Below are 27,290 nucleotides of genomic sequence, written 5' to 3' on the forward strand. Positions count from 1 at the left end.
TGTACTGCTTTAATTTTTACTCAGGTGAAGGCAAATGTAAACATGAATGTTCCCTTTTGGACCTTCAGGGAGACCCTGACTCCTGTCAGCTTGGAACCAGCCTGAGAGTGAAGAAATCGACACACAGCTCTCACACGTACAGAAACAAAATGCAATTTACAAGTTAATAAGTACTGATAAACCTGAAGCAAGCCGAAGGTATTTATTCACAAAATGCTGGAGTAACTCATCAGCAGGTCAGGCAGCATCTCGGGAGAGAAAGAATGGGTGACGTTTCGGGTCGAGACCCAAGCAAGTGATCAGTACTTTTCTCTTCATATACCTGAGGTTTAATTGGAAATAAATCGGAAAGACGAAACAAATTCTTCAGTGGAGTTATTGTAGTAGCATCATATTCTCAGGAAAGTTAGTTGAACAAAATAAGCACAGAACCACTGGATCAGTTCTGGTTGGTATATTCTATTAGGACTGTGTTAAAGATGATCAAGACCATCTATACTGTCAGTACTGGGTTGGCTAGATTGGGTACTCTATGACAACGTGGGTTCATTTAGATTTGGTCAAAGATACAGCATGGAAACAGGCCCTTCGGCCCACCAGGTCCACACCGACCATCGGTCATCCGTTCACACTAGTTCTATGTTATCCCACTTTCTCATCCACTTACTAGACATCAGGGGCAATTTGCAGAGACCTACCGATTAAGCTACAAACCTGCACGATTTTGGGATGTGGGAGGAAACCGGCGGAATCTCATGAGGTCACAGGGAGAACGTGCAAACTCCACACAAACAGCATCTGAGGTCAGGATCGAACCCGAGTCTCTGGCGCTGTGAGGCAGCGGCTCTACCAACTGCGCCACTGTGCAGCCACAATGTTATGTATGGCTAGATGGTGTGTAACAAATTAAAACATCGTCTTACATTTGGCACAACCTCTTTTTTTTGCTTCACTGACAGGGTCAACAGGAAGGGTCCTTTCAGTCTCTTCCACTGAGATCATTTTAGCACTCTGCCCTAATTCGAAGCTTCTGTCTTTGGTCCACTTCCCTTTCATTAACAAAAATCTATTAACTTTAAGTTTAAAAGTTACTGGAGACACAATGAACTGCAGATGCTGGAATCTTGTGCAAAACACAAAGTGCTGGTGGAACTCAGTGGGTTTGTGGAGGGAAATGGAATGACGATGTTTTGGGTTGGGACCCTTCTTGGGACTTGATGTGCTTTAAGGAACAGATTTTGGATCTGATGTTGTGAGGAAGAGTCTTCTACAGATGCTGCCCAACATGCTAAGGGTCTCTGTCAACCAGTTTTGTTTGATTACGTGCATCTGGTATCTTTTTGTTTCGTTTGAAGATCCTCACATCTGTTTTGCACAGAAATACACTAAACATTAGTCCGTAATTTATTCCAAGGCAGAATCAGTAAAATATTTAATTTTTTAAATTAAGGCCACTGAAGAAACATTTAAAAACAACTACTTGCAGATAGAGTTTGATCAGTTTGCCAAATCTCCAGGATTGTACTCGAATCTTCAGAGTTTACATTTAATCTCCAGGTCCCTGCTGAAGCAGAAATCACCAGAGAGTAATCAGTGGGGCATTCAAAGTACTTAAAAAAATCTTTGACTTTGGTTTACGTTGCTAAAACACTTGACTTCTTGACTGAGAGCCAGGAATTGTCCAACTGTGCAACTAGTTTGCTTCATTTCAGTAGAAACAAGGAACTACAGATGCTGGTTTATACCAAAGACAGGCACAAAGTGCAAGAGTAGCTCAGCAGGTCAGGTAGCATCTCTGGAGAAAAAGGATCGGTGATGTTTCGGGTCGAGATCCTTCTTCAGACTGAAAGTTGGGGGGGGGGGGGGGGGGGGTGAGGGGCTGAAGAGCTGGAAACGAAGAAAGACCTGGACCAATCAAGGCCAGACACAAATGACCCCAGGCAGTGCGATGCCCTGGTAGGTCCATCGTTGGCTCGGGAAGGTATGATCTCAAGAGGGAAACAATGTGGAGAACTGGTAAAACAATGAGGGTGGAGGAAGGGGGCAAAGGGGAGAGGGGAGGGGGACTTCATTTCAGATTGGCCATAGTGTGACAGGCATCCAAAAACCAGGACAGTTCTAACAAAGAGTCCCTTGACTTGAAATGTTAACTGTTTCCCTTTCCGAAGATGTTGCCTGACCTGTCAATTCCAGCATTTTCTGTTTTTGTTTCAAATTTCCAGCAGTTGATTGATTCCTAGGCAATGGGCTTGAGGCAGTGGCAGGCATGAAGTCAAGTGAAGGTACCTCCAAAAACTCATCCAACCAGAGTTGGAAAAACCCTAAACGTTACTGCAACCAGATTTTATTTCAGCTTGACAATGATGCAAGAATAATGTCAGTCTCAGGGACTGTGCACAGGATAAAGGCGAGTCAGTGTCGACTACGCCCAACAATCTGACCAACAGGAACTGGGACTGGTGATTCCCACAGCTTAAAGGGCTGATGGTGTATGGCACTTACATGTTGTGAATTGAACTGACTGGAAGAGGCTGCATTTCACAATTGGATTCCCTTTGTAACCTCCTGCATTGGTGTGAAAGAACACTGGAGGATTTGATGAGAAAATTTGTTGTCATTACTGCAACTATTAAACTTTTTATTCAGACACAACAGATATTGGTTAATGACCAATGACAGAGATAGAGGTTGAGAATGCACCTTAACTTTGCTGGAGAATTCTAGCGCCCCATGTTCTGGGACATCTCGATGTGGTAAAGATGTTTGCAGGAGTATCTTTGATCATTTTAAGACCACAGTTATTTCTCAAACATGTACAAACCCACATCTGTAATGTCCCTATCCTTAATACAGACTGCAGATAAAATCCTAACACAAAGCGGAATATTTCACATATGGAAAAGCATAATGGACTACACTTCAAATTTGGATATTAAGGACAAGGCTAATTAAAGCAACAAAGGCGAGCATTACAGAAAGAGTAAGCTACAAGAAGCGGTCAGCATTGCTCTCATGGTGTTGCCAGATATTTTGGCCAATGGCTGTATATAGCTTATTGGTAAATGTTGACATTTCTAAGAGGATTGAATGATTTTAGGGAACAGATTTCTGGGATAAATGGCTAATAGCAAGGGATATGATAGGGATTCATCATGTTTCTCTAGAGTTTCCGGTGGGGGGGGGGGGGGTCTGACATTGTAAGCATAAGTTGGACAGGAGAAAGGAAGACAGGAGAAAGGAAGACAGGAGCAGTGGAGGCCATTCAATGGCTCAAGATTGTTCTGCAACCTGATGGCTAATCTGTGATATTTATATAAATCTACTGTTTCCTATGTTCTTTAACACCTCTATTTTGTTTATCTCTAATTTAAAATTAACAATTGACTTGGCATCAATTGCTGTTTGTAGAAGTGTGTTCCAAATTTCCCCCACTCTCTTTGCATGGAAGAATTTCTTCACTATTGAAATGGCTGGTCTTATTTCTGCCCCCTCATCTTGAAGAAGTATTTTCTCACCATCTCTGTAATGCTTTGAAAACTGTGATGACATTTTTTTCATCAAATGGGTGAGATCCACAGTCATCCACTGGTGGGCTTGCCAAACTTCAGACTAGGGGTATAGAAATGGATGATTGCGTACAAAATAATTCGGAGAGTCATGGATGTGCCAGGCAACCAACTCAAGTTGTTAGTACTATAGTGTAAACATTAACCCATCAGACTTTGGTCCTCATTTTTCCTTATGTCAGGTATAAACTAAAACTCTGTACTATTAAATTAAAATCAAAAAAATATTGGACCACAAAAAGCTATATCCACAACAGAAGTGGACATAAGTAAAGATGAGGCAGCATTTTCTTTTAGCTGGTCAGCAGAATTCCCCTTATCTTGGCACATTTATGTATTTATTATACTATAAGATGCAAATCTGTTGCTGCATGCAATATCTTCATTGGAAGGTTGGCGGATGCTCAGTTTTAATATAGACTGGGGTTTCCGTTTGCCTGAGCTTTTCCATTGATTGACCACTCGGGGTCGGTGCAGGCAGGAATGGCACAGAGCAACAGCACTTGTCCCGTGGGCAACGTTTCAGAACTGCCCTGCAGTGCTGGGGTCACATTGCAAGAGGCGGACGATGGATGGATCCTTCCTTGCTCCGTTGATGAACTCTTCCAGAGATAGTCTTCCTGGTGAGACCAACAGTAGCCAGGTAAGAATTTCCAGGATATTTTTCCTTCTCCCCCCCACCCCTGCTCTAACCCGTGCCCCACCTGGACTTGCATCCATTTCCCCCAGTCTCCTTCCACCTACCTCTGGTTTTACAATTCTTCCCTCTCAGCTTTAATCTATATCACACAGCAAGGAAACAAGCCCTTTGGCCCTACTAGCCCACACTGACCAACATAACATGTTCCACCTACAATAGTCCCACCTGCCTGTGTTTGGTCCATATCCCTCTAAACCTGTCCTAACCACGTACCTGTCTAATTGTTTCTTAAATTTTGAGATAGTCCTGCCTCAACTACCTCCTCTAGCAGCTCGTTACATACATCCACCACCGTATGTATGAAAAAGTTACCCCTTAGATTCCAATTAAATCTGTCACCCTTCACCTTAAACCTATGACCTCTGGTTCTCTCGATTCCCCATCTCTGGGCAAGAGAGTCTTGGGGCATCTTGGTTGGCATGGACAAAGGGCTTGTTTCCATGCTGCATGACTCTATGACAATAAGCCCCTCGTGATCTTGTACACCTCACTAAGGTTACCCGTCAGCCTCCTACACTCCTTCAAAATAAAAGTCCCAGCCTATCCAACCTCCCTCCATCTATAACTGAAGCCCCCAAGTCCAGGCAACATCCCAGTGAATCTCTTCTGCACCCGTTCCAACTTAATGACTAATTGGAGGTCTCTCTTCAACAGCTGGCACTAAAACTCTGAATCGACTGCCCTCTTTCTGTATCAGTCTCTGCCAATGCCAACCAAGGGTCAGCTTTACTGCCACTTACCATCTGCATTGGTGTCCATCTGTCGGAAGATTTTTTCTGTTCTTTTCTCGGGCGTAGCTTCATCTTCAGACAGCTTCATCACTGATGACACCATCTTGTAGATCGCCTGTGTATGGGGAAGGCAGACTCTTATGAAAGAACTGCAGATGCTGGTTTAAATCAAAGGTAGGCATTGAATGTTGAAGTAACTCAGCAGGACAGGCAGCATCCCCGGAGAGAAGGAATGGGTGCCATTTTCTCTCCAGAGATGCAGCCTGTCCCGCCGAGTTACTCCAGCATTTAGTGTCTACCCTCTCATTATTGATGGTCACCATGCTACAGAGGCAGGTCTGATCGATGAGACAGTGTACTACCCGGTTCCCACCCAAACTACCCGCAGCAATTTTGTTATGATCCTATCAGGTGGAGCGGCACAGTGGCGCAGTAGTAGAGTTGCTGCCTTACAGCGCTAGAGACCTGGGTTCGATCCTGACTTGGGGTACTGTCTGTACAGTTTGCACGTTCTCCCTTTGACCACGTGGGTTTTCTCTGGGTGCTCCGGTTTCTTCCCACGCTCCAAAGATGTGCAGGTTTGTAGGTTAATTGGCTTCCGTAAAATAATTGTCCCGAGTGTGTAAGATAGTGCTAGTGTACAGGTGGTTGCTGGTCAGCATGGACTCGGTGGGCTGAAGGGCCTGTTTCCACACTCAATGTCCAAACTAAACTAGACTAAACTATCCCAACTCTCGACAATAACAGCTCAAAAATTGTAATAACAAGGAACTGCAAATGCTGGTTTACAGAGATGCTGTCTGGCGTGCTGAGTTACTCCTGCACTTTGTGTCTTACTTTAAATTAAGGGAAAACTGGGAACTGATCCAAACAATTCCGAAAAGAAACAGTGCAGGGAAAAAAAAACAATCTGCCAATGCAAATGTTTTGGGGAATTTGGCGTGAAGTTGCCTACCTGGACAATCTCCAACATCTCCGGCTTGCTGATGTAGCCATTCCCATCAACGTCATACATGTTAAAAGCCCACTTCAGCTTTTGCTCCAAGCCTCCTCGGGAGGTGACGCTCAGAGCGATGATGAACTCACGGAAGTCTATCGTGCCATCTCCATTTGCATCGAAGGTACGGAATACATGCTCTGCAAACTTGGAGGCATCACCGTAAGGGAAGAAATTGCCATAGAGTTTCTTGAACTCGTCTATTGTCAGGTAGCCACTGGGGCAATCCTTCACAAAGCCCTTGTACCATTCCTGAATCTCGTTCTCCGTGAATTCCGTGTTCTCCCGTAAATCCTGCATTACCTCAGGACGCAGCTTGCTGTTCTGTTTCCCCATCCTTGCTGCCCTGCAGCCCGACAGAAAGGGAGAGGGAAATAATTAGAGTTGTACTCAGCGCGTACATTGTTGGCTGAGGGGACCGTTCCTGTGCGGCACTGTTCCACGTTCTGTGAGAAAGTGCATTGACCATCATGCAAGATGGTTTGAAACCAAAAATAGAGACAGCTCACTCCAATGCCACACATTCTGGTGAGACCATTGCCTGACATATTGTCGGAGATAGACACAAAATGCTGGAGTAACTCAGCGGGACAGGCCGCATCTCTGGAGTGAAGGAATGGGTGACGTTTCGGGTCGAGACCCTTCGTCTGAAGAAGGGTCTCGACCCAAAATGTCACCCATTCCTTCTCTCCAGAGATGCTGCCTGTCCCGCTGAGCTACTCCAGCTTTTTGTGTCTATCTTCGGTTTAAACCAGCATCTCCAGTTCCTTCTCTGACATATTGTCCACAGGTCTGGTCTCTCTGTCTATGTATGGAAGGATAAATTTATGATAAAGGGAATACAGTAAAAGAAATGCAAGGAACTGCAAATACTGGTTTACACAAAAAGACCCAAAGTGCTAGACTCAGCGGGTCAGGAGATCTCTGGAGAATAGGGATAGGTGACATTTTGGTTCAGAACCCTTCTTCAGACTGATCGCAATAGGGGGGAGAAATGTGGAAGAGAGGTGGGGGCAGAACATATCCAGGCAAATGGACAGAGTGGCCTTACAGAGCGACTCTCCCTTACCATTGCACTGACTCGTTACATCACAACGGGCCATGTGCGGCACAGTCTGTGGGGCGTTGCCACACCGTGCCGGCAGGCCTGGCTCGCCCGCCGCAGAACCGGGAACCCACCTGGAGACGGAAGCCATCGAGCCTGGCCCCTGTTCGACCCCCGAGGACGAGAGTACCGGAGAGGAGGCAGGATGGAGTCAGCGACGGCAGGTGCTTGAACAACGGGCTGGTAAGAGGTACAGGGGTCTTACCTTCTGTGCCCTCAAGGTCGGCTGTGCGAGGCACTCCTGGGGCACAAAGGCTGAAGGCGGTCTGGCAAGGAGAGGGATGTCAGTTCGTTGGATGATCCAGGTGGAGGCGACGGCTGCAACAGGCCTTTACGGCCAGCTATAGCTGGGACTTTGAAAATGGTACCAAAACCTGGCAACTGTTGCATATGGACTCAGTGGGCTGTTTCTATACATTCCGTACTTATTCTGAGATTGTGCTTATGTATGGTAATAATTTTACTGAATTGAATACACAAAAACTGCATTTGGGGCAGCACAATGCTGTAACGGTAGAGTTGCTGTCTTACAGCAGTAGAGACCCAGGTTCGATACCGACTACGGGTGTTGGCTACGAAGTTTGTACGTTCCCGCTGTGGTCGTGTAGGTTTTCTCCAGATGCTCCAGTTTCCTCCCACCCACCAAAGATGTACAGGTTTGTACGTTAATTGGCTTTGGTAAAAATTGTAAAATTGTTCCTAATGTGTAGGATAATGCTAATGTACAGGGATGGCTATTCAGCGCAGACTCAGTGGGCCGAAGGGCCTGTACCTCTAAACTAAACTAAAACAAAAAGAATTTCACACTACCTTGGTATTTGTGATAATAAAGAACCACTCTAATAAAGAACCACTGATTGATCTATCATAACCCTTCACCATTTTATGGGAAACATGACTACCACATTGAAGCAACAGTCAAGAAAGCAACTTATTTATATTCGGCATGCCTCCAGTGGTGACTCTTCTGCAGATGCACCATTGAAAGCATCCTGTCGGGATGCATCACAGAACGATTTGGAACAGCTAAAGCAGCAAGAAATTGCAGAGTTGTGGGCGTACCCCTGTCCATCACACTAACAAACTTCTTCCCCTTTGATTCCATCTACATTTCACGCTGTTTCGGGCAAGTAGCCAACATCATCAAGGTCCACTCGCATCCCCGAAGTAGGGTTCCCACCCGAAACGCGGTATCCATGTTCTGCAGAGATGCTGCCTGACTCGCTAAGTTACTCCAGCATTTTGTGTTTATCTTTGGTATAAACTAGCATCTGCAGTTCCTTGTTTTTAGCACTCACATCCCAGTCATTCTCTCTTCTCCCCTCTCTTGTTCAGCAGAAGATAGCAAAGCTTGGAAGCACATTCCACTAGATTCAGAAACGCCTTCTTCCCTGCTATTATCAAACTTCTCAACGCTCCTCCCATAATCTAAGGGTGTAGTTCTGATCTCCCAACCTACCTCAATGCAGACCTTACACTTTCTCTGTAGCTGTAATGCTGTACCACCATCTTTTCAACGCTGGTATTTTTCTCTTTGTATGACCTGTATGGTTTGATGTATGTATGTATGGTATGATTTGACTGGATGACATGCGTACAAAGCGTTTCATTGTATCACAGTACACGTGACAATAATAAACAAATATCAATACCAGTACTAATTCTGCCTCTATGGATGCACCGTGGTAGTCTAACAAATGTTTTATATAGCTGCATTATAATGTCACAGCTCTTCTGAGTCACATGAGTCATGACTCTATGACTCATCGAGTCATACACCTCTTATATTCAATGTCTTAGCCTTTGAGGGCAAGCATACCAAATGCCTTTTTCTCCACCCCATTGCCACTGTTGATGAGCTATAGATTTGCTTCCTATGGTCTTTCTGAATATCAATGCTCCACTGGTCCCTGACATTGCCTTTGTATGTCCTAACAGAAAATGATATCCCAAAATGCATTACCCCCCCCCCCCCTACTTGTCTGGATATAAATCCCCCCGATAACTGTTCTCCCAAATGATCGCTGAGTCTACGCTTGTGTACAGGAGGCCACATTGGGAACACCTGGTGCTATAGATGAGGTTAAAGGAGGTGCACGTGAAAATCCGTCGAGAGGAACAATATATTCAGCTAGTACCTGACCCTGGTCAAGGAGAACACTAGTGAAAAAGTAAATATTTCTCTAGCTCCACTTCTTTTGAGCTAAGATTGCACGTCACTGAATCAATATAGATCTGAATTGGTGCCCCACCCAAATCGCCAGAGGATATCTGGGGGCCATTGAGATATGGAATAAAAGTAACTGATAATATCAGGGCTGCATCTGATTACCAACCAAGAAGTGGGTAGCACAGTGGCGCAGCTGGTAGAGCTGCTGCTTTAAACACCTGTCCCACTTAGGCAATTTTTGAGGCGACTACATGCGACTAGGTTATCACCACATGGTTGCCGGGGTGTCGCCTGTAAGGTTGTGAGTAGTCTCCAAAGAGTCGTAGTGTCTTTCTGGTCGCCTTTGAATTTTCAGAATGTTGAAAAAATTTCGGCGACAGTGGGTTTGAATCTAATTGTAAGAAGACCCAAGGTGGTTCCTTACGAGTTCAGCGGAGAACAGGAAGGTGAGCTGGCGATTGATATCAAACATACCCACAGTTGTATGATAAGAACCACCATCAGTACAGGAACAAGGCCGAGAAGATGGTGCGTGAATCTACAACCATACCGATGACAAGCTACGACCATACTGGCGACAACCTACGACAGCTGGCTACCATCAGCGACATTTGATGCGACTAGCTACGCCAGGCTACGTCAGTGGTGCTTCTGTGGGGAACGCCCATGGTCATGTCACTATAGTGTGTGGACATTGTGCGTTTTTTTCTTGTGGACTGAGTAGTGCAACATGGCTCCACGGAGAAGGTGCAGCCCAAGAGCAGAGTCCGACCCCCATACCCACCCACCAGGCAGGTGGAGACTGAGGGGACCCAGGAGGAGGAGGTCCAGGAGGAGACCAGGGAGGTGGCCCTTGTCCCCACCACCCCCCAGGCCTCAATTGTAAGAAGACCCAAGGTGGTTCCTTACGAGTTCAGCGGGGAACAGGAAGGTGAGCTGGTGATTGATATCAAACATACCCACAGTTGTATGATAAGAACCACCACCAGTACAGGAACAAGGCCGAGAAGAACAAACTACTTGACACCAAGGCCAAGGAGTTCCCTGACTGCACCTGTAAGTACCAACTTCATGTTGTGTGGCAGCTGCTATCTCCATTCTCTTGCAGGCAGGTAATTCACACTGGACTTTATTTACCTTTATTTTTTACCATTGACCAACTCTGTATGTGGTTTAAAATCTAGAGGACAAGATATGGCAAGCTGTCTCAGATTGTGAATAAGTCAGGGTCTGGTGGCAAAACATTGACCCAGAGGCAGCAGTGGATCCTCGACAAATGGGGCTTTATCACTTTACATATAGTGCGAGTTGAGACTTGACGGAGCACCAAGAAGGTAATTATTACAAAATAGTTATTGTGAAATTGATAATTTGATTGTCATCTTGCTTGCCATGTCCTGATGGTCTTGAAAGTTTGTAAAAACACATTTATTTTCTTCCAGTTTGACAAGAAGAAGCCACTGCCCAGTATGTCCAGTGAGGAGGAGTTTGATCCACTTGAAGGAACCTCTGGATCCACCCTCTCCACCAGTCAGCAGCACAGCAAGAGGAACAGGACCACTGCCAGCTCCACTGCAGGCTCCACCATGAGCAAATCAGGTAGAGGAGAGAGAGGCAAGTCAGCAGGAGCTGATCAAGGTGGGAAGTACTTTTGGGGAAAATTTTGACAGAGTTCTCTTCTCATCCATCCATCTTCTTTTTTTTTTCCAAATGTACTTACCTGTAAATTTACTTACCCATTTATTTGCAGCTCATGCAATAGGCAACAGAGGCCAGGGAAGCCAGACAGGCCATGACACAGCCCCAGTCACCACATGAGAGGGTTGTTGACACTTTCCTGGGATTCTAAAGGAATGAACTGCTCAAGATTCCAGAGAACGTATAGCTCAACTACATCATGGCTGCCATGACGATGGCCCATAACTTCTCCCAGGCGGTAAATATTTTGTGATTTTTGTGGAATTTTGGGGACATTTGATTTTAATATTTGACCTTAAAATTTATATTTTTGTATGAAATATTATCATATCATATCATATATATACAGCCGGAAACAGGCCTTTTCGGCCCTCCAAGTCCGTGCCGCCCAGCGATCCCCGTACATTAACACCATTCTACACCCACTAGGGACAATTTTTACATTTACCCAGCCAATTAACCTACATACCTGTACGTCTTTGGAGTGTGGGAGGAAACCGAAGATCTCGGAGAAAACCCACGCAGGTCACGGGGAGAACGTACAAACTCCTTACAGTGCAGCACCCATAGTCAGGATCGAACCTGAGTCTCCGGCGCTGCATTCGCTGTAAAGCAGCAACTCTACCGCTGCGCTACCGTGCCGCCCTGAATTCATGAATTCATGTGTGTTGCAGACTCTGCAGCAGATGGGACACATCGGGCAGCAACAGATGGGACAGGCACAGATGGGACTGATGGGATGACACAACAGATGCCACTGATGGGACCACCACATCAGCAGGTTCACCAGGTATCTAATTTTATAATACTTTTTTGTGTATTGGACTTGAAATTCTTTGTCACACACAGCTTGTTAAAAGCTTTGATTTATTTGCCTTTCACTTAACATTGATATGTATCTGTGTGCAGCCACAGTCACTGATGGGGCCACCACTGATGCCACCACCAGTGATGCCATATTACTCACAGATACAGCAGCGGCAGGCTACGTACGTCAACACCATCACAGCAGGCCTACACTGCCTTGCAGCCTGCAAGATCTAGTAGCTTCTCTGCGCATTCAGCTGCAATCACAGACTACCCTAGCCTTGACGCACCCAGACCTACACCAGGGGGTACCCCCAGAACAGAGACCCAGGATGCAAGTGGGGACTTGAGTTTGAGATTTTTATCTGATCACCCATCAGTGTAATGTGTCTGTAAATTATGTTAAGTTAAGTCAGACTGACTGAAGAAGGGTCTCGACCCGAAACGTCACCCATTCCCTCTCTCCTAGATGCTGCCTGACCTGCTGAGTTACTCCAGCATTTTGTGATACCTTCGATTTGTACCAGCATCTGCAGTTATTTTCCTACACTGATCGGCATGGACTCAGTTAGTCGAAGGGTCTGTTTGTGCGCTGTATCTCTATAGTAAAGTCTAAGGGTGAAGTGAAGATATACATCGCTAAGTAGCTTGTGACCTTCCTGTTTTTACCAGGAACAGACTGGCAAGGTGGCTCCACTCCCCAATCAGTGCTCCTCTGGCACTGATCCCAATTACTCCACCTGTGGAACACGCCCCTTTTAGGTAAAAACAAAGAACTGCAGATGCTGGTTTACAAAAAAAAGAAACAAAAGACAAAGCACTGAAGCAACTCAGCGGGTCAGGCAGCATCTCTGGAAAGCACTGGGGCACAGGGCGGCATGGTGGCACAGTGTAGAGTTGCTGCCTTACTGCGCCAGAGACCCAGGGTCGATCCTAACTGCAGACGCTGTCTGTACGGACTTTGTACATTCTCTGACCACATGCGTTTTCTCCAGGTGCTCCAGTTTTCTCCCACACTCCAAAGACGTGCAAGTTTGCACGTTAATTGGCTTCTGTACCTTGTTCATTGTCTCTAGTGTGTCGGATAGTGCTCATGTATGGGTTGCTGGTCACTGGTTGGCGTGGACTCGATGGGCTGTAGGGCCTTTTTCCATGCTGTATCTCTAAACTCTAAAGTTTAAATCATGGATAGGTGACATTTCGGGTTGGGACCCTTCTTCAGACTAATTGGTGGGGGGTGAAGAGAATTGTAAGAGAGGAGGGGCAGGATAATGTATGGCAGGTAATAGGTTGATACAGATGAGGGGGGATGTTGATCGGCAGATGGCAATTGGCCATGAAAATGTAGGTGCAAGACAATAGGATTGAAGAGTTGCAAATTGTGAATCTAGAGTAAAGAATGTAAGTGGAAGGGGAGGGGGAAAATAGGCGTCAATCCAGGTGGGGCACAGGAGAGGGGGGGAGGGGAAGCGAGTCCTTTTTAGGTCTAGGTTTAGTATTATCACATTAACCGATCTGCAGTGAAAAGCTTTGTTTTGTATGCTATCTGATATTACAACCGTCAAACTCAAGTACAATAGGTAGAGCAAAGGGGAAGGTACAGGTATATAGTTTTCAGCATTGTAGTGCATCACCACTCCCCATTCACTCCACCTCCAGGGACCAACCAACCAGGGCGGCACAGTAGCGCAGTGGTGCAGTTCCTCCCTTGCAGCACCAGAGACCCGGGTTCGATCCGGACTATGTGCGCGGTCCATATGGTGTTTGTACGTTCTCCCTGTGACTGTGTGGGTTTTCTCCGGGTGCTCCGGTTCCCTCCCACACTCCAAAGGTGTGCAGGTTTGTAGATTAACTGGCTTCTGTAAATTGTCCCTATTGTGTAAGATAGAACTAGTGTACGAGGTGATTGATGATTGGCGTGGACTCATCAGTACATTCACTAATAAAGAACCTGATCCAAACACAAAGAACTTTTTCAGCAGCAGACCTAACCGTGCTGGGTCCAGCACGCACTCAATGCCATTGCCTTACTGGAATGCACGCAACAAAAAAAGCTTTTCACTGTACCTCCGGTGCACGTGACAGTAAACAAAACTAAACTAAACAAGGCTGTTACGAAAGGCCAATAACTAAATGTGAAGAGGGGGGAGAATATTATTTCTTGTGTTCGTAGGTGTGAACATAAGCACGCAAGTTGGACTTTCAATTTAATATAATGGAAGCTGCTCTGTATGTGGGGATGTCCATAAGTTAGGTGTTTGTAACCCAAGCATGGTCTGTATTGTTATAAAAAATATATAAATAATCTTGTTAAAGAACAATTGTGTGAACTTTGAATTCTCCACTTTTCCTCCCCTCTCTTCCCTACACCCGACCTGGATGCCCCCCTGCCTCACCTGTATCCACCTATCACTTGCCAGGCTTTGTCCTGCCCTCCACCTCTCTTCCAGCTTTCTCTCCCAACTGCAATCAGTCAGAAGAAAGGTCTCAAACCAAAACATCACCTATCCATGTCCTTTAGAGATGCTGCCTGACCTGCTGAGTTAATCCAGCACTTTGTGTCCTCTTTTTGATAAACCAGCAACTGCAGTTCCTTGTGTCTATGTAAGTCAGACGGTTGAATGACAAACTCATGGGAGCTTGTCAGCATGAGTGGGTGGGTGTCCATAATTTAGGTGTTCATAACTCGGATACGGTCAGTATTGTTATGAACCATCAGATGTCCCAGCTTCATATTAACATATATTTATAAGGAAGATAGAAACAAAATGCTGTAGTAACTCAGTGGGTCAGACCGCATTTCTGGAGAAAAAGGATTGGTGATGTTTCGGGTCGGAACCCTTCTTCATTCTAAAGTAAGGTTCCGACCCAAAATGTTACCCATCCTTTTTCTCCACAGATGCTGCCTGACAAACTGAGTTACTCCAGCACTTTGTGTCTACCTTCCGTATAAACCAGCATCTGCAGTTTCTCCCTACACATGTATCTATGTGGGTCCATCCGGTATAATTACGTGACACTCTCCCCACCCCCAGTGCTGTGACAAGGAGGGCGTCCGATCGTTGTTCACAGCTCATGGCTGCGTCATATCCATGAGGAAGGGAAACCTGGTTTCCTTCTGCAGCTTGGGCCATTGTCTGACTCTCAAGTGATTGATCTTGATCTTTTTTGTCACACTGAAGAGACAGCCAGTGTACTTGTGCAGCCAGACCAGCTGTTTACTCATCAACGTCCAAAGGTTGCTGAATCAGGGCTCTCAGCATTTTCCAATAGCAAGGAAGTGCAGATGCTGGTTTATACCAAAGAAAAACACAAATTGTCAAAGTAACTCAGCGGGTCAGGCAGCATCTCTGGAGTACGTGGATAGGCAACATTTAGGATCGGAACCCTTGAAGTCTGAAGAAGGATTCTGACCTGAAATGCCACCTATCGAGGTCCTTCAGGAATGCTGCCTGTCCTGTTGAGTTACTCCAGCACTTTGTGTCTATCTCAGCATTTACATTGTGACAGAGCAATAAACGCCGGCCAACTGGGTGGCACAATGACGCAGCGGGAGAGACCAGCGTTCGATCCTGACTACAGGTGCTCTCTGTACGGAGTTTGAACGTTCTCCCTGTGACTGCATGGGTTTTGTACGGATGCTCTGGTTGTGTAGGTTTCTGTAAATTGGCTTCTGTAAATTGTCCCTTGTGTGTAGACTTAGTGTAGAGGTGATCGCTGGTCAGCGCTGACTCGGCGAGCCAAAAGGCCTGTTTCCACACTGCATCTCGAAACTAAGATTGTTAATGCCTACACATAATTATAGAGCACAGAAACAGTTCCTTCTGCCCAACTACAGATGAACAATAGAGAATGTATTGCCTGGTTCAGCAACTCAAATGCCCAAGAAGGGAGTAAATGACCAATAGTGGTAGAAACTGTCCGGCCCATCATGGGTACTGTCCTCCCCACCATCAATGGGATCTACAGGAGGTGCTGCCTCAAAAAGGCAGCCAGCATCATCAAAGACCTACATCCTGGGTACACCCTCATTTCATTCCTGCCATTGGGAAGAAGGTACAGGAGTCTGAAAACCATGACCACCAGGTTCAATAACAGCTTCTTCCCAACTACCATCAGGCTCTTGGGAGCCTACCCAACACTACTCAACACTACACAACACCAACTAAACTATGGACTATCTTTGGTTGAACTAAGATCTTCGGGCTATTTTGCACTATTTTTGGGGGTTTATTAGTTTAATTAATTTTTTATGTTTATTACATGTTATCTATGGGTACTGTGTTTACTAGCCTGTTACACTGCTGCGAGTAAGAATTTAATTGTTCAGATGCAGTACATATGATAATTAAACACTCGACTTCTGAACTTGATAATGCAGACCAAGGTGCCCAATCTCAGCTAGACCCATTTGCCTGCATTTGGCCCATATCCCTAGCAGGGATGACGGTGGAACAACAATGGCAGGTATTTCTGGGAATAATACAGAAGGTGCAGGATCAGTTCGTTCCAAAGAGGAAGAAAGATTCTAAGGGGAGTAAGAGGTGACCATGGCTGACAAGGGAAGTCAAGGACAGTATAAAAATAAAAGAGAAGACGTATAGCATAGCAAAGATGAGCAGGAAGCCAGAGAGCAACAGAAGATAACTAAAAAGGCAATACAGGGAGAAAAGATGAGGTACGAAGGTAAGCTAGTCAAGAGTATAAAGGAGGATAGTGAAAGCTTCTTTAGGTATGTGAAGAGGAAAAAATTAGTTAAGATAAATGTGGGTCCCTTGAAGACAGAAACAGGTGAATTTATTATGGAGAACAAGGAAATGGCAGATGAGTTCAACAGGTACTTTGGATCTGTCTTCACTAAGGAAGACACAATCTCCCAGATGTACTAGTGGCCAGAGGACCTAGGGTAATGGAGGAACTGAAGGAAATTCACATTAGGCAGGAAATGGTGTTGGGTAGACTGATGGGACTGAAGGCTGATAAATCCCCAGGGCCTGATGGTCTGCATCCCAGGGTACTTAAGGAAGTGGCTCTAGAAATTGTGGACGCATTGGTGATCATTTTCCAATGTTCTATACATTCAGGATCAGTTCCTGTGGATTGGAGGGTAGCTAATGTTCTCCCACTTTTTAAGAAAGGAGGGAGAGAGAAAACGGGGAATTATAGACCAGTTAGCCTGACATCGGTGGTTGGGAAGATGCTGCAGTCAATTATAAAAGATGAAATAGCAGCACATTTGGATCGCAGTAACTGGATCAGTCTGAGTCAGCATGGATTTACGAAGGGAAATTACGCTTGACTAATCTTCTGGAATATTTTGAGGATGTAACTAGGAGAATGGACAAAGGAGAGCCAGTGGATGTAGTGTACCTGGACTTTCGGAAAGCCTTTGATAAGGTCCCACACAGGAGATTAGTGGGCAAAATTAGAGCACATGGTATTGGGGGTAGGGTACTGACATGGATAGAAAATTGTTGGCAGATAGGAAACAAAGAGTAGGGATTAAAGAGTCCCTTTCAGAATGGCAGGCAGTAACTAGTGGGGTACTGCAAAGCTCGGTGCTGGGACCGCAGCTATTTACAGTATACATTAATGACTTAGATGAAGGGATTAAAAGTAACAATAGCAAATTTGCAGATAACGCAAAGCTGGGTGGCAGTGTAAACTGTGAGAAGGATGCTATGAGGATGCAGGGTGACTTGGACAGGTTGGGTGAGCGGGCAGATGCCTGGCAGATGCAGTTTAATGTGGATAAATGTGAGGTTATCCACTTTGGTGGTAAGAATAGGAAGACAGATTATTATCTGAATGGTGTCAAGTTAGGAAAAGGGGAAGTACAACGAGATCTGGGTGTCGTTCTCAGTCACTGAAAGCAAGCATGCAGGTGTGTGCAGTTTTGGTCTCCAAATTTGAGGAAAGACATTCTTGCTATTGAGGGAGTGCCGCGTAGGTTCACAAGGTTATTTCCTGGGATGGCGGGACTGTCATATGTTGAAAGAATGGAGCAACTGGGCTTGTATACACTGGAATTTTGAAGGATGAGAGGGGATCTTATTGAAACATAAGATTATTAAGGGATTGGACACGCTAGAGGCAGGAAACATGTTCCCGATGTTGGGGGAGTCCAGAACCAGGAGCCACAGCTTAAGGATAAGGGGTAGGCCATTTAGAATGAAGATGAAGAAGACCTTTTTCACCCAGAGAGTTGTGAATCTGTGAAATTCTCTGCCTCAAAAGGCAGTGGAGGCCAATTCTCTGGATGCTTTCAAGAGAGAGTTAGATAGAGTTCTGAAAGTTAGCAGAGTCAAGGGATATGGGGAGAAGGCAGGTACGGGGTACTGATTGTGGATGATCAGCCATGATCACATTGAATGGTGGTGCTGGCTCAAAGGGCCGAATGGCCTACTCCTGCACCTATTGTCTATTGTCTATATCTACACTTGTCCCACCTGCCCGCGCTTGGCCCATATCCCTAAACCTATCCTATCCAATGTATCTGCTAAATATTTCTTAAATGTTGCGATTAAGAAATCTACCTGGCTCAAATAGCTCCTCTGGCAGCTCATTCCATATATCCACCACCCTTTGTGTAAAAAAAAAAGGTATCCCCCAGGTTCCTATTTAATCTTTCCTCCCTCACCATAAACATATGTCCTCTGGTTCTCAGTTACCCCTCAAGTTCATATTTAATCTTTCACCCCCTTCACCGTAAACCTATGTCATCTGCTTCTCGATTTTCTTCTCTGGGCAAAAGATACTGTGCATATATCCGATCCGATCTATTTCTTCCTCTCATGATTTTGTACACCTCTATAAGATCAGAAACAGAATCCACCATTCCCTCATGTCCCTTTGGTAAGGCAGTCTTGCTCTTGTCTTCAGACTTATGTTCTAGGGATTGCACATTGCCTAAAATGATGTGTGGGAAGGAGTGGTGCCAATTAGTCCCCCACTGAGACCCTTTTACTCTTTCCTCTATTTATCCAGTTACTTTGAAAGCTCCTGTTTAAGCCATGTCTGCCTTTTCAGAAAAACAGGTTGTACAAAACAACACTGGCAGCATTAAAGGTATCTCCCCATCACCCCCAGAGTCCCTCTGTCAACTATCTTCACTCTGGCTTACCAAAAAAAGGCACAAGGTGTTGTACTGTACAGTTCTATACTGTATTCTTCTACGTAGAAACAAAGAACTGCAAATGCTGGTTAAATACACAAAAATACGCAAAGTACTGGAGTAACTCAGAGGGTCAGGCAGCATCTCTGGAATATATGGATAGGTGACGATTCGGATCGGGACCCTTCTTCAGACCTATCCATGTCCTCTAGAGATACTGCCTGACCCGCTGAGGTACTCCAGCACTCGATGTCTCTTTTTGCAAACCAGCATCTGCAGTTCCTTGTGTCTACACCATCACCTACAAAGGTCCTGCCTTTGCAAAGCATTTGCAAAGAGCGTGTGGTGGTTAGATGCCCAAATGGTACGTTACCTCCAGTCTAGACACTTTGCAGCTTGCTTTCCTGCACCGTCTGTATTCTGCACCGTCTGCACGAGTAGTTCTCACTGATATTTGGTCCTTGATTTCAGACGGAGTGTTGAATTGCCCTGGTGATTCCCAGCACGACTAGTCTCTCCCACAGTGTGAGGCACTGGCTTGTTTCTGTGCAGAGCACTCACACTGGCAAAGCAACAGCAAGGAAAGAGCGACACTGCTTGTCGGCTGTTTGCCGGTACAACGAGAGTCTTCAGCACTTTGTCAAGGTCTGTTACATCCAGAGAACACCGGGACTCGCAGTGAGCTAACACAAGAAGCTCGATGCCATGACTGTGTGACCACATCCGCCTCTATTTGTGGAGCCCCGTTGTGATGTGAACAGGAAGCAGGGCACAGCTGCACAGCAGAATCTGCTCGAGTCCATAAACCCACAAGGTGAACTGATAGTAACTCGTTCAAAGACTGTCACGCCATGCATACAAGCCCGACCTAGCATGCACTCAATGGGTGCTCTCTCTTCTCCCTCAGACAGCCCTGGGTTCAAGTCCCACTCCAGAGACTTGGGCGCAGAACCCAGGCCAGAAGGACAGGAGCGGCAAAGTGGCGCAGCAGGTAAAGCCGCTGCCTCACTGCGCCAGAGACCCCCTGTTCGATCCAAACCTCAGGTGCTGTCTGTGTGGAGTTTGTACATTCTCCCTGTGACAGCGTGGGTTTCCTCCTGGTGCTCTGGTTTCCTTCCACATTCCAAAGATGTGCGGGTTCGTAGGTTAATTGGTCCTGTGTAAATTGTCCCTTAGTGCGTAAGGAGTGGATAAGAAAGTTGGATAACATAGGCCTCGTGTGAACGGGTGATCGATCGTCGGCATGGACTCGATGGGCCAAAGGGCCTGTTTCCATGCTGCATCTTTCACTCAAACAATTCCGTCACGTCTGATCACACATTGACCCCATTAGTCCTATGGAGTGGGTAGACGAGATCTCACAAACAGTGTTGTGATAGAACAGCTAAGTTCCTCCAATGTCCCGGACTCAGCATCTCAACCAGTGTTTTAGTTTAGTTTAGTTAAGAGATACATCGCAGAAACCGGCCACTGAGTCTGTGCCGACCAGCGATCACCCGTACACTAACATTATCCTACACACTAGGGGCAATTTACAATGTTACCAAGCCAATTAGCCTACAAACCTGTAGGTCTTTGGAGTGTGGGAGGAAACCAGAACAACTGGAGCAAACCCACCTGGCCACGGGGAGAACAGACAAACTCCATACAGCCAGCATCGAACCTGAGTTTCTGGCGCTGTAAGGAAGCAACTCTATCGTTGCGCCACCCTGCCACCCCAGTGCTGAGCCATTATCTCACTGGAGTTCATGGGGGCTTGCTGTGTGCAATTTGACGGCTCCATTTCATTGAATAGAGAATAAAAACAGGGATGTAAAGCTGAGGCTTTACCAGGCACTGTTCAGATCGCATTTGGAGTATTGCGAGCCACAGTTTTGCGCCCCACATCTGAGGATGGATGTGCTGGCTTTGGAGAGGGTGCAGAGGAGATTGATGAGAATGATCCCAGGAATGATTGGGTTGACCTGTGATGAGCACGGGGTTAACGTGTGACTGCACTGGGCCTGTACTGGGCCTCAGAATAAAAGAACCTACCTTTAGAAAGGAGAAGAGGATGAATTTCTTTAGTCAGAAGGGTGTTGAATCTGCTGAATTCATTGCACAGGTGGCTGTGGAGGCCGTCAATGGATATTTTTAAGGCAGAGATTGATAGATTTTTGATGAGTAAGGGTGCCAAGGGTTATGGGGAGAAGGCATGAAAATAGGGTTGAGAGGGAAAGATAATATCAGCCATAATTGAATGGAGGAATAGATTTGATGGCCTCATTCTGCTCCGATGACTTATGAACATGAAATGCTTCGGTGCAGCCCTGTGTACATTCTGACAGCGTCCAATTCAACATTTGAAAGCCTTAGACTACCCCCCCCCCACTCCTCGCTCTGATAAACATACCCCAGCAAAATGTGTCACTCTGGTGGGGTCCAAGGTAAAAAAAACCCCACTCTTTCCCCACCCACTGTAAGCAGCGATGACGGTGGCAGGGAGGGACAATTTCCTGGCCGTGTGAGTCAGTGGAAGCGACGTGGGAAAGGAGCAACAGCATGTGACATAATACCCATGGCTCAACCAGAGTTTTGGCCTTGCAACTCAAAACAGAACCAGCGATTTCATCTCATCTGAGGTCAGGTGCAGGTGGAGATGTGTTAAAGAGTTTGCTAATTCTTGTGGTTTCACGCTGCTTGCATCTGTGAGCTTGGGACGCCAATTTTAGAAAGCACCTGACCAACCACACACACCAGCTCACCGTCCCCTCCCCTCCCCTCCCCTTCCCTCTGCTGCCTGCTAACAGTAACTAAACAGACCACTCTCACCCCCAACCCCCACCCCATCTGCACTCTCCTGTCATTGACTTTCACACACAGGAGCTGAAGACGACATTGCCATGAGTCATGTAGTTGTACAGCACGGAAACAGGCCCTTCAGCCCACTTTATCTATGCTGATCACCGGGCTAGTCAGATTTGCCTGCATTTGGCCAACAGCCCTCTGAACCCATCCTATCCATATATCTGTCCAAATGTCTTTTAATAGTCATAATTGTATCTGTATTTATTGCTGCCTCTGGCAGCTTATTCTAGATACAGACTACCCTATGAGTTTATAAAGTTGCCCCTAAGATCCCTCTGAAATCTCTCCCCTCTCACCTTAAACCTATGCCCTCTAGTTTTAGAAACCTCTACACGAGGAAAAACACTGTGAGCGTTCGCATTATCTGTGCCTCTCATGATCTTGTAAACCTCAATAATGTCACCCCTCAGCCTCCTACGCTCCGAAGAATTAGGTTCCAGCCTATCCAACTTCTCCCTGTAACTCAAGCCCACAAGTCCAGGTAACATCCTGGTGAATCTCTTCTACACGCCTTCCAACTAATCACTTAGTGTATGGGGTTATCGCTGGTTGGTGCGGACTCGGTGGGCCAAAGGGCCTGTTTATGTACTATATCTCTGAAGTCTAAAGTCAAACATAAAATAATTTAAATAAAAATAGAATGATCTTGCATTCACATTACACACATCATAGTGTTAGGTTGTACAGAAATATTTAGTGTCAAAGTGTCATACAGCACGGAAACAGGCCCTTTGGCCCAACTTTGGCAACTCTTATCCCCAAACTAGTTGGCCAAAGGATCGAATCCCACTCCAGACATGTCAAAATCTGCACTGACTGAAGGAGTGCTGCGCTATTGAAATAGTCAGCATTTTAGGGAGTGAAAGTTGAGTTATAGAGTCAAGCAACAGGCTCTTTGGCCCAGGTTAGAGTTACAGAGAGTTATAGAGTCATACAGCAAACAGACAAACTCTTCAGCCCAACTTGTCCATGCTGACCATGATGCCCCATCTTCGCTGATCCCATTTACCCATGTTTGGTCCATATCCCTCTTAACATTTCCTATCCATGTAACTGTCCAAATTTCATCGCTAATGGCATTTAGATAAGCACATGGATAGGCAGGGAATGGAGGGATATGAATCATGTGCAGGCAGATGAGATTTGTTAATCTTGGCATCTTGTTCGGCATAGACATTGTGGGCCGAAGGGCCTGTTCCTGTGCTGTACCTTTCTATGTTCTAAGTGCATTGACGTGTGGTCACTCTTGTGACACAGGGAATGTAACAGGCAGTTTGGACCAGAAGCTCCCACTAACAGCAGAGTGATAGGCAGGGAGCACGGTTCCTGTTCCCCAAGGGAAGGGAGAATTGGAGCCAGAACTCTTGGGACTCCAGTGCGGAAACCAGAGATTGCATGAGTTTCTGTTGCCGCATCGATGAGATGACCAGGAAAGAACACCAACGCCTCTACTTCCTGAGGAGACAGACAAAATTCTGCACGTCTCCAGTGACTCTTACAAACTTCTACAAGTGCACCATAGAAAGCATACTGTTGGGTTGCATCACAGCTCTGCCCAAGACTGGGCAAATGGGATCAGCATAGATGGGGCATCTTGGTCATGAATAATGTCCAAGATAAAGTCCAGTAACGTCTGATTAAAGGTAGTCTGAGGGTTTCCAATGTGGTAGATAGCAGCTCAGGACTGCTCTCTAGTTGTTGGTAGGATGGTAGTAAGGGTGTCAAAGGTTTTGTGGAGAAGGTAGGAGAATGAGCTTGAGAGGAAAAATAGATTAGCCATGATCAAATGGCGGAGCAGGCTCGATGGGCCAAATTGCTTTTTTCTGCTCCTATGATGATTTGGAGACCATGAAAGATGCTGTGTAGGAGCTCGTCTACAGGCATTAAAGAAAAAGAGGAAGAGAGAAAATCAGAGCGCGGTAGACCAACAAGGATGGCATCACCAGTATCACTAAGGAAGTGACAATAGGCCATTTGGAAAATAATATGTCAACGTGGATTTATGGAAGAGAAGTGTAAGCGATTTTGTGGTCAAGTTTGTGTAATTGTCATGTGCTCGAGGAACACAGTGTAGAGACAAGCACTCACAGTGTAGAGACAAGGAACTGCAGATGCAGGTTTACTAAGGAAGACACAAAGTGCTGGAGTAACTCAGCGGGTCAGGCAGCATCTCTGGAGAATATGGATAGAGACCCTTCTTCATAAATTCTTACTAGCTGCAGCTCAACAGATTCAGGTTGGTGTGAACAGGGGACTAGATGAGGGAGACCCAGTGGATGTGATGCACTTGCACCTTCAGGAAGCCCTTAGAATAAGCTATTAATAGTTTAATCTGATAAACCTTCTGTCCAGAAAGAGATAATCATTTCTTTTCTAACAAAGACCCACGTGAGTATTAAAGAAAATTAGAGGTAATCCACTGATGTGAATTGAAGGTCAGTTAAGAGGTAGAAAAGAAGGGGGTGGGGATGAAGGGTGATCTTTGGGTTGGAGGACGGTGGGATGATGGGTCCCACAGGGATCAATATTCTACTCCAATGTTTGATGTCAATATCAGAGCAGTAGAGCGGCACAGTGGCGCAGTGGTAGAGGTGCTGCCTTACAGAGCCAGAGACCTGGGGTCCAACAATGACTCCGGGTGCTATCTGTACAGAGTTTGTACGTTCTCCCTATGACCGCGTGGGTTTTCTCCGGGTGCTCTAGCTTCCTCCCACATCCCAAAGGCATAGAGGCTTGTAGGTTAATTGGCTTCCATAAATTGGAAATTGTTGCGTGTGTATGATAGCGCTAGTGTGCGGGATGATCACTGGTTGGTGTGAACTCGGTCGCCCGAAGTGCCAGTTCCAGGCTATATCTCTAAAGTATTGGGACCCCATGTATTCACAATATCAATGGGTTTAGATGAGGAGAATCAAATATTAAATATTCAAAGTCCCTAACGATACAAAGCCTGGCATCAGTGTGAGGTAAGAGGAGGACGCAGAGACTTCAGAGGGATATGGTGAGGATGTGGCAGATGGATTAATGTGGACAGACGAGAGATTGCGTAACTTGGAAAGAAAATTGGACAAGCCAAGTATTTTATGCAGGAAGGAACTGCAGATGCTGGTTTAAACCAAAATGTTTTCTGAACGGCAGACTGATGCGCTACAATGCTGAGAAGTACATTCTGAATTTTGTATCTTCCCCTTTGCACTATTACCTATCCCCTTTACCTATTGTACTGCTGGCACTAACCACACTGTGTAAAAAAAACTGCCTCACAAATATCCTTTAAACTTTCCCCCTTTCACTTTAAAGCTATGTCCTCTAGTATTTGACATTTGAAGCAAGAATGGAGTCCCGAGGCTTTATAAGGTGCTGGTCAGGCCACATTTGGAATATTATAAGCAGTTTTGAGCCCCATGTCTGTGCAATGATGTGCTGGCATTGGAGATGGTCCAGAGGAGGTTTATGAAAATGAGAATGATTCTTGGCTTGATTGGGTTGACAAACGAGGAGTGTTTGAAGGCTCTGGGCCTGTACTCGCTGGAGTTTAAAAGGATGAGGGGGATATTTACCGAATAGTGAATGCCCTGTATAGAGTGGATGTGGAAAGGTTGTTTCCAGCAGTGGCTGAATCTAGGACCAGAGGGCACAGACTCAGAATAAAAGGACATAACTTTAGAATGGAGATGAGGAGGAATTTCTTTAGTCAGAGGGTGGCGAATCTATGGAATTCATTGCCACAGAAGGCTGTGGAGGGCAAGTCAATGGATATTTTTAAGGCAGAGATTGACAGATTTTTGATTAGTAAGGCTGTCAGGGGTTATGAGGCGAAGGCAGGAGATTGGAGTTGAGAGGGAAAGTTAGATCAGCCATGATTGAATGGCAGAGTAGACTTTTCTGCTCCAATGTCTCAGGGTCTTATTTCCACCCCGGAATAAAAAGACTACCTACCCTATCTATGCCTCTCATAATTTTGTATAATTATATCAGGTCTCCCCTCAACCTCCAATGCTCCCGAGAAAACAATCCAGGTTTATCCAACCTCTCCTTAAAGATAATGCCCTCTAATCCAGGCATCATCCTGTTAAATCCTTCTGCACCCTCAGCCTCTGACATTCCCAGAGAAAATAATCCAAGTTTTGTCCAACCTCTGTTATAATCTGTACACTCCAATCCAGGCGACCATCAACACTGACTGCAGCTTGGACCACAAGGCATAGTAGAATTGGGCATTCAGCCCATTGTCTGCTCTGCCATCAAATCATCATTGATTTTTTTCCCCTTTACGGATTAACAGATTGACTTTAAAACACCGTACACGTTTACACACCAGACTGATTCATGCACTTTCACACTCACTCTCGCAATACTTCCACACTGATTTCAGCGTCACGCTAATTTTTATATTTATTCACTCATTTGCTCGAACGACTTGACTATAAAACTCCTCTAATTTTCTGCTCCTTGCGCACTTGATTAAACACACTGATTTTGCATACTTGACTTTGGCTCGTGGATCTACACTCAAATTCTCACACCCAGAACCTCTAACTGGTTGTGATCCCGTCTCACATTAATCCACGCTCACCTGAAATATTCACACTCATTTGCACACTTACACTTTCTGATGAAAGGGAGAAATGCTGTATATACTCAGCAGGTCAGACAGCATCTGAGGGGGTGGGGGGGTTGGGGTGGGGGGAGGGATTTAACCTTCACATTATGAGTCCTGCAGGGTTTGATCTGCATCTCTCTCCACAGATGCTGCCTGACCCACTGAGTGTTTCCAACATTTTTCTGATTCATTTCTGATTTCCAACACTTGCAGCTTAATACATATTCGCTTCTGCTCACACTGTACACGAGCGTCTCTCACGACTATTTCCTTACACGTCAGCACCACACTCACGCTTGCCCCTCCTTGCACAGATTTCCTCTCACACTCACTGTCTATCTGATTCACTGAAGCCCACACCGCTTGCACACTCGAGCATTGCACGGTCGCCGGTAGCTTCTGTGCGGTGTTCCAGCCGGTAAACACTCACCGAGGAGCGCTGGGCTCTGGAGCCGCCGCTGGATGCCCGCAGCCCGCAGCCCGCAGCCCGAGTCTGAGTGAGTCTGTCTGTCCCGGTCCCGGTCCCGGAGCCGGTGCTGCAGCGGCGACCGAACCCCTACGGCCGGGCGGAGGAAGAGGAAGTCTGCGGCGGTCTGCAATACTGAGCTGGGACTGCGGGGGCAACGGGCTCACACTCGTACTCACACTCACTGCGGCACTGGCACACTCACTCACGCTGACACACTCGCTCACGCTGACACACTGCGGCACTGACACACTCACACTCACCGCGGCACTGGCACACTCACACTCACTCACGCTGACACACTCGCTCACGCTGACACACTGCGGCACTGACACACACACTCACCGCGGCACTGGCACACTCACACTCACTCACGCTGATACACTCGCTCATGCTGACACACCACGGCACTGGCACATCCACTGGCTTACACTCACTGTGGCACTGGCACACTCACACTCACACTCACACTCACTCACGCTGACA

At 46.1% G+C, this 27,290-nt stretch overlaps 1 protein-coding gene across 3 annotated transcripts; it reads right to left on the reverse strand.

Annotated features, from left to right (window-relative positions):
* LOC144604458 (neurocalcin-delta-like) lies at nt 1–26,946 on the reverse strand. 3 transcript variants are annotated; one of them, XM_078418902.1, is made up of 4 exons: nt 26,671–26,946; nt 5,953–6,340; nt 5,007–5,112; nt 1–4,186 (listed from the first exon to the last, which is right to left on the reverse strand). In XM_078418902.1, the coding sequence occupies exons 1-4, from the start codon at nt 26,715–26,717 to the stop codon at nt 4,089–4,091; spliced, it is 639 nt and encodes a 212-aa protein (XP_078275028.1). In that variant the 5' UTR covers nt 26,718–26,946; the 3' UTR covers nt 1–4,088. The 3 variants fall into 3 exon arrangements, with proteins under 3 accessions (XP_078275028.1, XP_078275030.1, XP_078275031.1); XM_078418904.1 differs by having other exon boundaries at nt 26,769–26,943; XM_078418905.1 differs by lacking the exon at nt 26,671–26,946 and adding an exon at nt 19,262–19,553.
* Between the last annotated feature and the right edge of the window lie 344 nt (nt 26,947–27,290).

This window comes from Rhinoraja longicauda, chromosome 22, assembly GCF_053455715.1.
Source record: "Rhinoraja longicauda isolate Sanriku21f chromosome 22, sRhiLon1.1, whole genome shotgun sequence".
NCBI lineage: Eukaryota > Metazoa > Chordata > Chondrichthyes > Rajiformes > Arhynchobatidae > Rhinoraja > Rhinoraja longicauda.

Bases quoted from the DNA above. Each gene is read 5' to 3' on its own strand.
- LOC144604458 (XM_078418902.1), bottom strand. From the start codon at position 26,717: ATGCTCGAGTGTGCAAGCGGTGTGGGCTTCAGTGAATCAGATAGACA. The intron at 6,341-26,670 runs GTGAGTGTGAGA...GTCGGGCTGCAG, and splicing joins TTCAGTGAATCAGATAGACA to GGCAGCAAGGATGGGGAAAC. The intron at 5,113-5,952 runs GTAGGCAACTTC...CCCCATACACAG, and splicing joins AGATGTTGGAGATTGTCCAG to GCGATCTACAAGATGGTGTC.